We start from the raw sequence: 13,946 nt of genomic DNA, 5'->3' as shown, positions 1-13,946 counted from the left end.
CTTGTTAATGCCATGAAAGCTGGACTGGTGCACAGCGAGAGTTGGGCTACATACACTCCATGGAATATCTAGCTGTACTGGGAGAAAGATTACTTGTAGATGTTCCGAAGTTTGACGAGAGAGTTCGAGACACATGCAACTACCACCTTTCTGCATAGGCATTTTCAAGCAGTCAAATGTCCCATGTTGATTTTTGAAGTGGAGAGCAAGTGTCGAGTAGACCTCGACATTCGAGTGGAAAGTGTTAATAGGTGTCACAATTACTGGAAAAGTAAGCTTACATTTAGTTGCAGTGGCTCCTGTGAAGTTTTTGTTGTTATGGAATGTGTAGCCACCAGTATGATGGTTGGTGAGTGGTTTTTGTTGACCTTTGCTTGATATTATTTATCTTCGTCAAGGAGAAAAATGTAGTGCTCTTTTTTTTTTTTTTTTACAAGTTGTTTCACATTGTACTGACACAGATAGATCTTATGGCAATGATGGGATAGGAAAGGGCTAGGAGTGGAAAGGAAGTGGTGATGGCCTTACTTAAGGTACAGCTGCAGCATTTGCCTGGTGTGAAAATGGGAAACCATGCAAAGCCATCTTCAGGGCTGCCTACAGTGGGGTTCAAACCCACTATCCCTTGAATGCAAGGTTACAGCTGCATGCCCCTAACCGCATGGCTAACTCGCTTGGTTGTAGAGCTTTTGTGAGGGTATAATTTTTTAATTTGATGACCCCTCAGACTGAGGTGCTGCGACCATGTGAGAAATAAGAATGTGTGTTGATAACTTGGTGTAGGCTTATAGACTTAACTGTAGAAAGAATGAGAGACAGTCAGCTGTGGTGGGATCCTGTTATGAGACACATGAACCATTTGGTGACATAAGCACATACCCTCACCCCCAACAACATGATTCAGGAAGACATGACTCTGTGTCAAGCCAGTGCAGCAGTAGATGGACAACATATGGCTATGGCTACACGAGCAGTTAATGCTTTTAGAAGTGAGCAGCAAATGCAGGAGAAAAAATGTGCACCTTGTCTGCCAGTGTGAAGGACCACACATGCCTGTAAATGCAGTGCACCGGAAGCAGTTCAAGGTCTTGCTGTTGAAACGATAGGCCAGAGCCCATTTCTTTCACTGCATAAGCTGTTGGATGGTGGCCACGCGAGATGGTACTTACTGCGTATTTCATTTTCCTTCATTGTGTACATAAAATTAGTGCATTTACGAAATATGGAGTATATGGACAGTGAACATGTCATTTTGGAAGTAGAGAAATATCCATGTTTGTATAATACTCGATGTGACACTTGTAAAAATAGAAACACAAAACTAGAAGCGTGGACAAGTGTAACACGAAGTATTGCAGCAGCCAAATGGGAAGAAATGCCCAGTGAGGAAAGGAATGCATTAAGTAAGTACAAAATAAGTTCCATAATTTTATAATTTTCTTTATTACTTTTTCTTAAAACAGTGAACATATTCCTACAAAAAACCGAAAATAGTAATCTGAAGTCCATCCAACAGAGCCTGTGCTACAACTGCATTTGCTGCCACTGTGAGGCGTCTAGCGGCAGCAATTGCCGTAGTTCAGTTTTCACTGCTTGCTGCAACTGTATTTACTGCCCCGTGTGGCCTTAGCCTAACAGCAGACATGCACGGTGTTGGTAAAATTCCTGAAGACATTAACGATAGATCCTACTGGAATAGATATATAACTGCCTCAAATCAATTTGGCACTTCAAAGAGAAAGGAAAGCTTGCTGGCGGAGCTATGTCATGTTGGTTGACAGCTAGTATCCTAGTAGAATGGGAAGAGAAGGTTCTTGCAACAGACTTGACTAGGAAGTAGAGTCGGTAGATTAAAGCAAATTAGTTCATTGCCAGTGAAGATTCCTACCGTTCGTGCGCCAACTGATTTATGCTGCATGTAAATTCTAAACTGAAGCCATCAGACTGTTGAGACACTGGCCTTCTGACCCCAACTTTGCAGGTTCAATCCTGACTCAGTCCAGTAGTATTTGAAGGTTCTCAAATATGTCAGCCTCATGTCGATAGATTTACTAGCACATAAGAGAACTCCTGTGGGATTACGGCTCCTCAACGTTTCTAAAAACCATAAAAATGGTTAGTGGGACATAAAGCCAATAACATTGTTATTATTAAACTGAAGTTTGTGACAAAATGGGGACAAACACGAGAGATTGTACCAAATGTTTATATTATATGAAGAAAGCTGAGGAAAGTGAAAATAAAATGCAAGAACAGTATAGAAGAAAGTTGTTGAAAGTACAACAAAGAGTAGCAGGTGCAACAAGTGCTGTTGAGGATGGTCAAGAGAATTTTAGTAGAACAGAGACAACACGAGACTGAAGGATTTTCATTTGGTACACCAGGGAAAACACGGAAAGGGGAGAAGCGTGTAATGGACATTGATGATTTTGATAAGTGTGTTATTTGATTCACAATCCAGGAATTTTGCATTTATCAGAAAAACAACTCCATCAATATTTAAGTTACAGCCTGTGTTTGAAAAGATTGATTTCCAAGGAGGTTGCACCAATTTGAGAATTATTGTAAAAGTATTAGGCTTCAAGTGGAAGAAGACAAGAAATAATAGAAAGGCCGGCCTGAGTGGCTCAGACGGTTGAAGCGCTGGCCTTCTGACCCCAACTTGGCAGGTTCGATCCTGGCTCAGTCCGGTGGTATTTGAAGGTGCTCAAATACATCAGCCTTATGTTGGTAGATTTACTGGCGCATAAAAGAACTCATGCGGGACTAAATTCTGGCACCCCGGCACCTCCGGAAACCGTAAAAGTAGTTAGTGGGACATAAAGCAAATAACATTACTATTATGAATAATAGTAATATTTTGGTCGAGAAACATGAATTAAAAGGAGTGCGAGTATTTTACCTTACAACCATAAATAAGTACAAGGAAGAAGGCCACCCCATCATGTACAAAGACAAAACCTATATACATAGTAGCATAGTCTATAAAAAGTTATGAAAATGGTTACAATACTGAATTGCTGCCTCTGACTCCATTCATTCAAAATTAAGTTCCTAAAAATAACTTCATCACTTGTGAGTACATTTTCATTAGGTATCACTCCACCGTTCACATTATCTCAACTTTAAGGTCACTGTTTATACTACTACTACTACTACTACTACTACTACTACTACTACTACTACTACTACTACTACTACTACTACTACTACTACTACTACTACTACTACTAACCTAGGATACAGATGTAATATCTAATTTAAGCAATATACAAACACTTTCAGTACTATGTACAAACCACTCTGGTGAATTAGAAATATTGTAGCTTTCTCATGCTCTTCTGAATTTTTCTGCAGCTTTTCCACCTCTCTTCTTGTATCTTCCAGTGATTTTCTTTTTACACTCTCCTTACTGCTAAGATAAGAGTGTAAGCCTGGAAATATATTTGGCATTCTGTTGTCACTTAAAACGAGGGCTTCGAATACATATTCACATTCCTTGCCATCCTTATCTACATACATACTTTTGTATGGTAATAGTCTGAATCGTAAAAATGTTTCATACAAACAATCGACCTGTCATTTGGTTCCCAGTTGGCTTGTGCAATAATGCAAATCCAATCTTCTTGACCTGCTACATTTTTAGGAAATGTAAACAAACTTATGTAGCCTTCTGCTGCTTTAATTGAAGAGGCATGATTGCTCTTACAACCACGCACTACACAAGAATACATGTTTAACACTTAACTACATCATTTTGAACTTACAAACTGTAAATCAGAAGAAAAGCAGCACAGTCTCTCAGTTACAGGCCTGAGCAGCCGGTAGCCACACGTTGCTACGGTGTTACCAAGTGTCTTATACTAGAGCCCTGTACTGCAGACAGCTACACCTAAAGCCTGGACTGACAATAGCACTTCAGGAGTATTACCTCCCCATCTCGAGAGGAGAACGACCGATTATTCTCCATGCTGGTGGTAGGAGAGATTTTGTTCCCAACACGCGGCTTGTTTATCAGTCCCACAAGAAAGGTTCAGACTACCACGAAGATATGAATATTGTATTCAGTGTTATTTATTTATTGTATTTTAATTTTTTAGCCAACATAGGACTAGTTTAGTCAGGTTTATGGAGGTTTTTCTTCTTTTTGTCAGCCCAATACTGTTTCATCATTTCTGAACATAATTTTCTTTCTTCTTCTGGAATCACTATTCCTATTCTCTGCTTGTTGATTTTTGTCTGTAGTCTAGTGTGTTTATCTTTCAATATCTTGAGTGTATTGTTTGGTATTTTAAATCTTCTGTTGTAATATGTAACTCTCTCGTGTGTTGTTTTTTTTTTTTTTTTTTTTTTTTTTTTTTTTTTTTTTTTTTTTTTTTTTTTTTTTTTTTTTTTGCTAATTGCTTTACGTCGCGCCGACACAGATAGGTCTTATGGCGATGATGGGACAGGCAGGGGCTAGGAATGGGAAGGAAGCGGCCATGGCCTTAATTAAGGTACAGCCCCAGCATTTGCCTGGTGTGAAAATGGGAAACCACGGAAACCATCTTCAGGGCCGCTGACAGTGGGGTTCGAACCTACTATCTCCCAAATACTGGATACTGGCCGCACTTAAGCGACTGCAGCTATCGAGCTCGGTTCTTGTGTTTTCTTTAAGTTCTGTGATCCATCTAATATTATTCGTACTCTTACTCTTCCATAATTTTTCTATTATTTTTCTATTGATTCTATTTTCTGGTGACCATATTAGATGCTCTAAGAATGATATTAGTTTCTTTTTCATTGTGCTAGTCACAGGTTCTATTTCTTTATAAAGTGTTCCATTGGAAGGTAGACTCTGTTTACTTGATAATTTTTATTTAAACAGGATCTCACTATTCTCCTTTCTAACTTGAATACCCTCTTGCAACTGTATTTGTTGTTTAGAATAATGTTTCATATGCATATGTAGTGTAATTTGTAGCTGGGTGACTGTTTTGTAGTGTTTCAATGTGGTTGCTATTGAGAGACACCTTTTATTATATGTATTCTTGGTAACATGCTGTGCTGTAACCAGTTTATCTATTCTATTTTGCCATGCTGGTTTCTCGTTCAGGTTATATGTGGTTAATTCACCTAAATATTTAAATTTTGCTACAATTTTTATTTCTTGGTCTCCCAGCTTAATTTCGTTTGCAAGCGGAAATTGAGTTAGCATAATTTCTGGTTTTTTTTTTTCAAATGAAATTTTCAAAACAATATTTTGAGCTATTTCCTGTAAAGATTTTATTTGTTGTTTTGTTTCCTGAATATCATTGGCAGAGGAGCTAGATCATCAGCAAATCCTAGACAGTTCAAATGTATGTTATCCTACTAGGTTCCAATTTTTATATTTTTCGAGTTGTTCCTCTACCATTCCCTCATAACGTACTCTAGTGCACAGTTAAAAAGAAGAGGTGACAATCCAGTCACCCTGTCTTGAACCAGTTATTACCAAGAATGGTTCAGAAAGTTCTCCTCTGAATTTAATTTTAGAAATCGTATTAGTTTGAGTAAGTTCAATTTGATTGGCTTTGGGTGAAGTCCGAAATGTCTTAAAATTTTTAATAATGATGGTCTGTGGATGGAGTCGTAAGCTTCCTTGAAATCTTTAAACGTTATTGAAAGGGGCTTGTTTCGTTTTCTGTAATATGCCATGAGAAGCTTCAAAATTATTTATTCAGAGCAGCTTCTCCAGGGTCTGAAGCCTCCCTGGTATTCACCTAACTCTTGATCAAGTTCTTCTTCAATCCAATTATGTAATATCTTAGAGAAAATCTTATACGTGCAGTCAAGGATGGAAATACCTCTATAATATTCATTGGTTAAAAGTGAACTTGATCCCTACTTTGGAACCCAATTCAATGCTTATTGACAATGCCTCATCCTACAACATGCAGAAAGAGATTCATAGCTTTCATCTTCAAAGTCTTCTTTTTTAAGTATTGTCTGCACTCTGGATAATACCTGTGATTATCTGATCATTATCTAGTTCGTCCATTATGCACTAAACATTAGTTTCAGAAAGCCACTAATCAACATCATTGGTTTGAACGTCAGCTTTCAAGATGTACAAATCTTGGACAATTGCCTGTGTCTCATCTTGATTTTCAAAAATTTCAACTGTCATTGTCGGCCAAAGTTACACCATGATTTTTCAAGTGTTGATGCTTTTATTTCTTCCAAAGCTTCAGATACTGGGGGAGTTGGCCGTATGGTTAGGGGCGCGCAGTTGTGAGCTTGCATCCGGGAGATAGTGGGTTCGAACCCTACTGTCGGCAGACCTGAAGATGGTTTTCCGTGGTTTCCCATTTTCACACTGGGCAAATGCTGGGGTTGTACCTTAGTGAAGGCCACAGCCGCTTCCTTCCAATTCCTAGGCATTTTCTATCCCATCATTGCCATAAGATCTATCTGTGTCGGTGCGACGTAAAGCAAATAGCAAAAAAAGAAAAGTTTCCGTTATTATGTTAATAGCATCCTTCATAATAAAATATTTCCTTACCTCAAACAGGTCGCTGCCATGTTCTCTGTTCTCTAAAATCGGTGCTACATATTTCTGGTGATATCTCTTCAATTACCCCTTAATCCATGGGTTGGATGAGAGAAGTGAGGGGCCGATGACCTTAGATGTTAGGCCCCTTTAAACAACAAGCATCATCTCTGAGAGAAGTACCGTAATGTTGGGTAGAAGAAATACAACTTTTATTTCCTTTTTTTCTTAAAGTTCCTGTTCAGGTGGATGTGATGGCAGCATGTACAGAAAGTTGTTTTTACTTCAAACATTGTTCAACTGTAGGCATTAACTTCTCAATGAACCACTACTTTAAAAGGCTGCTGTTTGTCCAGGCTGATTTTTTTATGGCAGTAATTCCCTGGCAGGTATGACAAATTCTTGAATGTCCCCTCAGTATTCTTGGTTTGCCTATTATGTTGTTGTTGTTGTTGTTGATTGAGTCGTCAGTCCATAGACTGGTTTGATACAGCCCTCCATACCACCCTATCCTGTGCTAACCTTTTCATTTCTATGTAACTATTGCATTCTACATCTGCTATAATCTGCTTGTCATATTCATATCTTGGTCTACCCCTACTGTTCTTACTGCCTACACTTCCTTCAAAACCCAACTGAACAAGTCCTGGGTGTGTTAAAATGTTGTGTCCTATCATTCTATCTCTTCTTTTCATCAAATTTAGCCAAATCGATCTCCTCTCACCAATTTGATTCAGTATCTCTTTATTCGTGATTCAGCATTCTTCTTTAACACCACATTTCAAAAGCTTCTGTTCTCTTTCTTTCTGAGCTAGTTACCATCCACGTTTCACTTCCATATAGTGCCACGCTCCAGATGAAAGTCTTCAGAAACATCTAATTCCTATATCAATGTTTGAAGTGAGCAAATTTCTTCTCTTAAGAAAGCTCTTCCTTGCATGTGCTAGTTTGCATTTTATGTCCTCCTTAATTCTTCCATTGTTAGTTAATTTATACCCAAGTAACAATATTCATCTACTTCCTTTAAGACTTTATTTCCTAATCTAATATTACCTGTGTCACCTGCCTTCGTTCAACTTATTTATTTTCATCTTATACTCCTTACTCAAGACTTCTTCCATACCATTCAGTAACTTCTCGAGATCTTCTGCAGTCTCAGATAAAATAACAATATCATCGGCAAATCTCAAGGTTTTGATTTCCTCTCTTTGGATTGTGATTCCCTTCCTAAATTCCCCTTTGATTTCCTTTACTGCCTCTTATATATAAAAATTGAAAAGGAGGGGGGACAAACTGCAGCCTTGCCTCACTCCTTTCTGGATTGCTGCTTCTTTTTTATAGCCCTTGATTCTTATCAGTGCAGACTGATTTTTATATAGATTGTAGATAATTCTTCTTTTTCAGTACCTGATCCTGATCATCTTCAGAAAATCAGATAGCTTGGTCCAATCAACATTATCAAATGCCTTTTCTAGATCTACGAATGCCATGTACAGTATGTGAGCTTGCCCTTCTTAATTCGATCCTCTAAATTCAGATGTAAAGTCAGAATTGCTTCACGTGTTCCTACATTTCTTCTGAAGGCAAATTGACTTTCTCCCAACTTAGCTTCAACTTGTCTTTCCATTCTCCTGTAAATAATGCATGTTCAAATTTTGCATGCATGAGATACTAAACTAATGGTGCAGTAGTTTTCACACTTGTCAGCACCAGCTTTCTTGCCAAAAATCGGATGGCACTTCCCCTGTGTCATTCATCTTACATTAGATGGAATAACCTTGCCATGCTGGTTTCTCCTAAGGCAGTCTGCTGGAATGTAACCTTTCTTAACAATCTTGTCGTCCGGCTCCATAGCTAAATGGTTAGCGTGCTGGCCTTTGGCCACGTGGGTCCCAGGTTTGATTTCCGGCAGGGTCGGGAATTTTAACAATCGTTGGTTAATTTTGCCGGCACGGGGGATGGGTGTATGCGTCGTCTTCATCATCATTTCATCCTGATCATGACGCGCAGGTCGCGTACAGGCGTCGAATCCAAAGACCTGCACCTGGCGAGCTGAACATGTCCTGGGACACTTCCGGCACTAAAAGTCATACGCCATTTCATTTCATCAATTCCAGGTGACTTGTTCCTATTTAGGTCTCTCATAGCTCTGTCAAACTGTGACCTCAAAATTGGGTCTCCCATTTCATCAGCATCAACAGTCTCTTCTTGTTCCAGAACCAATTGCCTATTATAAAGAGTGGTAATTTAGTACTACCATTAGCATTGCTGTGAGTAACAAAAGTCACTGACTCGTTTGCAAGTTTGTCCCTTTTACAGTGTTGTTTCATGTGGCAAAAGTTCTTTGTGGAAGCATCGTATACTCAAGGCTCATTTCATCAATGTTATACACTTGACTGGGTGTTACATCATATTGCTTAACAATTTCTCAGATTGTGAAACAAATTTGCTTGAAGTTGCATCATCAGCTGATAACTTCTCACCTGAAATTGCCAAGTTTTGAATTTTTTATGACACTTTTTCAGCAATGTAACCAGCCTTCACTCACAGTAAAATTATAATTTTCTGCTTCCAATTGTTTGTTCTAAATAAGCACCTTTTCTTTGATAATGGGGCCAGTCAGTGAAGTTTCCTTTCTCATCTCCTGCAGTCTTAGTTGGTAGCTGGAGTATATTTCCTTTGTTTCAGTCCCTCCAAATAGAGCGTGCACTCTTGCAGAAAGGAAGAATGTTTTGATGAAAACAGGATGTTGCTTTCATTGCTTGAAAAAAGGTCATATGGCAAAAGCCTATAAATGTAGTATAAAGTGTCATGGCTGTGGGGAAAAAGCATATGGTGCTAATGTGTCCTGAGCTCCACAAAAGACTCAGAAGGAGAATCAGAAAAAAAGAGACAGATAAGATGGAACCCAGCACTCTCTTGAGTAATCAGGCGTGCAGCAAAGAAGTCCTTCTACAAACCCTGATGGTAAGGATTGCAGGGAACAATCAAGAGCACATTGTAAGAGCCCTAATCGATACTGAATTGCAACGGTCGTATTTGCTGAAGACCACCAATGGTTTACAAGTGAAGCCCTCAGGTTCTGAGAAAATAGTGCTCTATTTGGAGGGACTGAAACAACGAAGGAAATATACTCCAGCTACCAACTAAGACTCACCAGTGTAGATGGGAAATATAAGTGTGAGGTACCAGTTCTGGAACAGGCCATCATTTGTAGCACGATCCCTCGAGTTATGCAGGGGTTTGGATGAAGAATCTTAAAAAAAATATTTATTTCCAATTGTGGTGATGACAGGCCGGAGATAGAATTGCTGTTGGGTGCTGACACCTGCGGACCTCTACTCGCTGGTAGAGTACGAAACTTGACATGTGGACCTGTGGCTGTCGAAACTAGACTCAGTTGGGTCATTCTGGGGAGATTATCAATGGATAGATTTTCAAACTCTTCTAGTGCAGTTGCTATATCATTGTTAACCTTGAACTCCTTAGTAACTGATCTTTGGATGTTGGACACACTAGGGATAAAGGATCTAGCTGAGAAGCAATCCAAAGATGCCTTAAAAGCAGCTGCACTTGAACATTTCAAGGAGACAGTGCAAATTAATGGGGAGGGGCATTATGAATTACTTATGCCCTGCAATGACAGATCTGAAGATGTTTCAGAGAATTGTGATATTGTTGAGAGAAGATGCACATCTACAACAATCAAACTGATTTATAGTAGTAGATATATGTACTAAAACTGTGTGTTTAAGGAGTGGGAGAAGGAAGGCATAATCAAAGAAGTGCCTTCTCAAGGTTGATAAGTAGAGTCATTACTTGCCACACAGAGGTGTTTTCACAGAAAACTCCACTACTGCTTTTTGACCAATGTTTAATGCCTCATGCAAGGGGAAGGGAAATCTGTCCCTAAATGACTGTCTAAAGAAGGGACCATATTTGCTTGAACAAATTCCCCAGTTTTGACTAGGTTCCGCAGGGAAAAGATAGGTGTGATTGGCGATTTAAAGAAGGATTTTCTTCAAATATCCCTTGCCCCCTGTGATAGTGATTATTTGAGGTTCCTTGTGGTGGGAGGACTTTGAGAGGAGAAAACTCAGAGTACTTGGACAGAAACGGGTAGTGTTTGGCCTCAACTGTACCCCTTTTCTACTGGCAGCAGTACTTGATCTTCATCTAGAGAATAGCCCACCTGAATACCGAAACATGGCACAATTGCTGCAGAGCTCCCTTTATGTGGTCAGTAGAAGATATGGATGAATTCATCGCTGAATCCACAGGACTGGTATCAGCTGCAAAATTTTAACTTCATGGCTGGCAACATATCGCACTAAAAGGAGAGAGTAATTGTCAGCAAGTTTCTTCTGTTCTCAGATTGCTGTGGGATAAAGACAATGATGTCATCTTTTGTAATATATCTGAGGGTGGATCTGGTGACATCACTTGCAGAAGAATTTTGTCTGCGGCCCAGAAGGTTTTCAACCCCGTAATATTTACTTGTCCTTTCACCTTACTTCCGAAAATTCTCATCCAGAGCAGCTGGGATATGTAGATGGGTTGGAATGACCCATTACCAGGAGATGTGCAGCGGAAGTTCAAGAAATAGGAATCAGGAGTTCCCCGACTTTCAGAGATGAAAATACCTAGACGTTTCACTGTCTGCAGATCTGAAGAATTATGGAATCTCCACATGGTTTGTGATGCTAACCGAGAGCAGCTCGTCGTCTTTCTCCCAGTTCTTCCCAGCCCAACCTTTTCAACATTTTTGTAACGCTACTCTTTTGTCGGAAATCACCCAGAACAAATCGAGCTGCCTTTCTTTGGATTTTTTCCAGTTCTTGAATCAAGTAATCCTGGTGAGGGTCCCATACACTGGAACCATACTCTAGTTGGGGTCTTACTAGAGACTTATATGCCCTCTCCTTTACATCCTTTCTATAACCCCTAAACACCCTCATAACCATGTGCAGAGATCAGTATCCTTTATTTACAATCCCATTTATGTTAAACCCCAATAAAAATCTTTCCGTATATTAACACCCAGATACAATGATCCCCAAAAAGAACTTTCACCCCATTGATGCAGTAATTAAAACTGAGAAGATTTTTCCTACTTGTGCAACTCACAACCTGTCTTTTAACCCCGTTTATCATCATACCATTGCCTACTGTCCATCTCACAACATTATCGAGGTCATTTTGCAGTTGCTCACAATCTTGTAACTTATTTATTACTCTATACAGAATAACATCATCTGCAAAAAGCCTTACCTCAGATTCCACTCCTTTACTCATATCATTTATATATATAAGAAAACATAAAGGTAAAAAAAATTCCAATTTTTTAAACCGAAATTGGCCGAGAAATAAAATCTGTTGCATTATATATTGAAAGCCCCTCGTATAACTTGCATAGCATTTTTCATTGTCTCGACACCTTCTGATTACCTAGTCCTCTATGGTCTGAAACGACACTGTTTTCATCCTACTTGGTTGGTGAACTGATCAATGAAATACCTTGATAGGTGTTGCAATCCTTTGTTGCCTTGCTTATGAATAGATTCAGTTACTGGTTTTCTCCAGTCGGGAGGTACCTTACTTACATTCTGTGGAGCCATTTCAACCCCGCCTTCTCATTTCAGGCCTAATTTCATCTGGTACTTTATGACAGTGCAGTTTATTTATCATTCCTTCCAGTTTCTCAAGGGTAATTTCAGTAGGTTGATTTCCGTCTATGTTAAGAAGTCCCAGTTTTTAGACCACAGTTATAAAAGTGTGACATTTAATTCTTCACTCGTATAGGCTACATTATCACTGTTCTGTACAAAATCCTCCAGAAGAGTAGAACCTTGTATCACTGTACATTCTCTATCCCAAGATTATTATTTATTTTTTTTCTTCAGGCTTTCAAGGTTATAAACTTCATTATTAGTTCCGTATTGAATTCCTTCAGGCTAGCAATCCGTCGGAAGGACATTTGATTGCTTTCAAGTCTTGCAAAAAGAAAAATGTAACGGGACATGGCCCAATACTTGGAAGGAAGATGATGATGATGATGATGAAGTTTGTTTTTGTTTTGTTTTTGACAAAGTATATGATAACTACATATGATGCCTTTGCTGGCGAGATGTAGTGTTTACAGTGCACTATGTCTTCTGGTATGGGCTATATCAAATTTGTTACTTTCATTGACCTGTCTCAGTCTCATCCTTGGCTTTGACAATTTGAAAGTGACTGAGGTATCAGTGATGCTAGTAATACCATTGCTTATGCAGCCAGTCCCTATTATGAATGGTGTGAAGATATCGCTCATAGGGTCGGTTGGTGCATGCATGCATTTCAGTGGGCTTGGCAGACTGATATGTAATAGCAGCGGCTGGCTCGTTGAGGAAAGCAACAGGAAACTACCCTCACTCCTCATTTCCCTAGTATGCCTCTTCAGTGATGCCTAGGCTATTTATGACAGCTGTTGGTGGAGCTGCAGAGGATCAAACCAGCCTTCGGGCTGAATACCCAACATACACAACAACAAAGGTCCAATAATACTGCGTTGAGGAATTCCCTTCTTAATTATTACAGGATCAGATAAAGCTTTGCCTACTCTAATTCTCTGGAACAGGTACAAGCCATGTGAGCTGTTAATGTATGGTACATGGGTGCAGGTTCAAATACCCAACAGGGATGTTTTGTGTTTTTATTTCTATCTCCGATAATGTTATGGTGTTGTTTTTTCTATTTATTTATTTCACAGGTTACCTGGATAGCTGCCCGTATGATATTACAAAGATGTTTGGTGCTGTAATTGCTACGTCTCTGGTGGAAGCAATGACTGATCAAGTGGACAACTTAGTTCTGCCTCTTATTGCTTACATTGTGTTAATATAGGGAAAGTTACGTAGTGGAAGGTTGCATAAATATTTTTGTAGTAAATCCATTAAAATACCTGCCAGTTGTTCTGTAAATATTATTTATTCATGACTATAAAATGAGGTCTGAAATCAGTTGCCAAACAAGAAGTTGTTTAAAAGAAATTGAAATAATAATCATAAATTTACTGTAGACATCTCTAATATTGGACATACATTCTTCCTTCTTGAACCCATGATATATAGGGATGAAATGGTCAAAAAATAAATTGCGGAAGGATCATGAAAATTATTCCAACCCAAATCGAGCTGGACTTGGGAGAACAGGTTTTGTTTTTGTTTTTGTTTTTTCCTACTAATATACCATGTGAGTCTACTGCCTCTTTATTTTTTAGCTTTAGACTAAATGCATTTTGCAGACATCCTGCAAACATCAAACCCTACTGGAACGTGACAGTGTGGATGGTGCTGCATCTGCAGTGGCCTGTAGGCCTCATGCCATGGTGAAATTATGAACAAGTAAGACAAAATTATGAATGCAGAAGTCCTCCTCTGTCACCTTGGTAACC

General features: G+C 39.1%; 1 protein-coding gene across 3 annotated transcripts in view; it reads left to right on the top strand.

The window, feature by feature from the left end:
• Dolk (Dolichol kinase) overlaps window positions 1-13,669 on the top strand; it is a 188,672-nt gene extending 175,003 nt beyond the window's left edge. For all 3 annotated transcript variants that reach the window (XM_067142775.2, XM_067142776.2, XM_067142774.2), the window contains exon 8: window positions 13,263-13,669. In XM_067142775.2, coding sequence (XP_066998876.2) covers window positions 13,263-13,313 — 51 coding nt within the window. In that variant the 3' untranslated portion in view covers window positions 13,314-13,669. The remainder of the gene's footprint in view (window positions 1-13,262) is intronic.
• Window positions 13,670-13,946: the final 277 nt, after the last annotated feature.

This window comes from Anabrus simplex, chromosome 3, assembly GCF_040414725.1.
Source record: "Anabrus simplex isolate iqAnaSimp1 chromosome 3, ASM4041472v1, whole genome shotgun sequence".
Lineage (NCBI taxonomy): Eukaryota > Metazoa > Arthropoda > Insecta > Orthoptera > Tettigoniidae > Anabrus > Anabrus simplex.
This window is presented reverse-complemented; position numbering and strand designations above follow the sequence as displayed.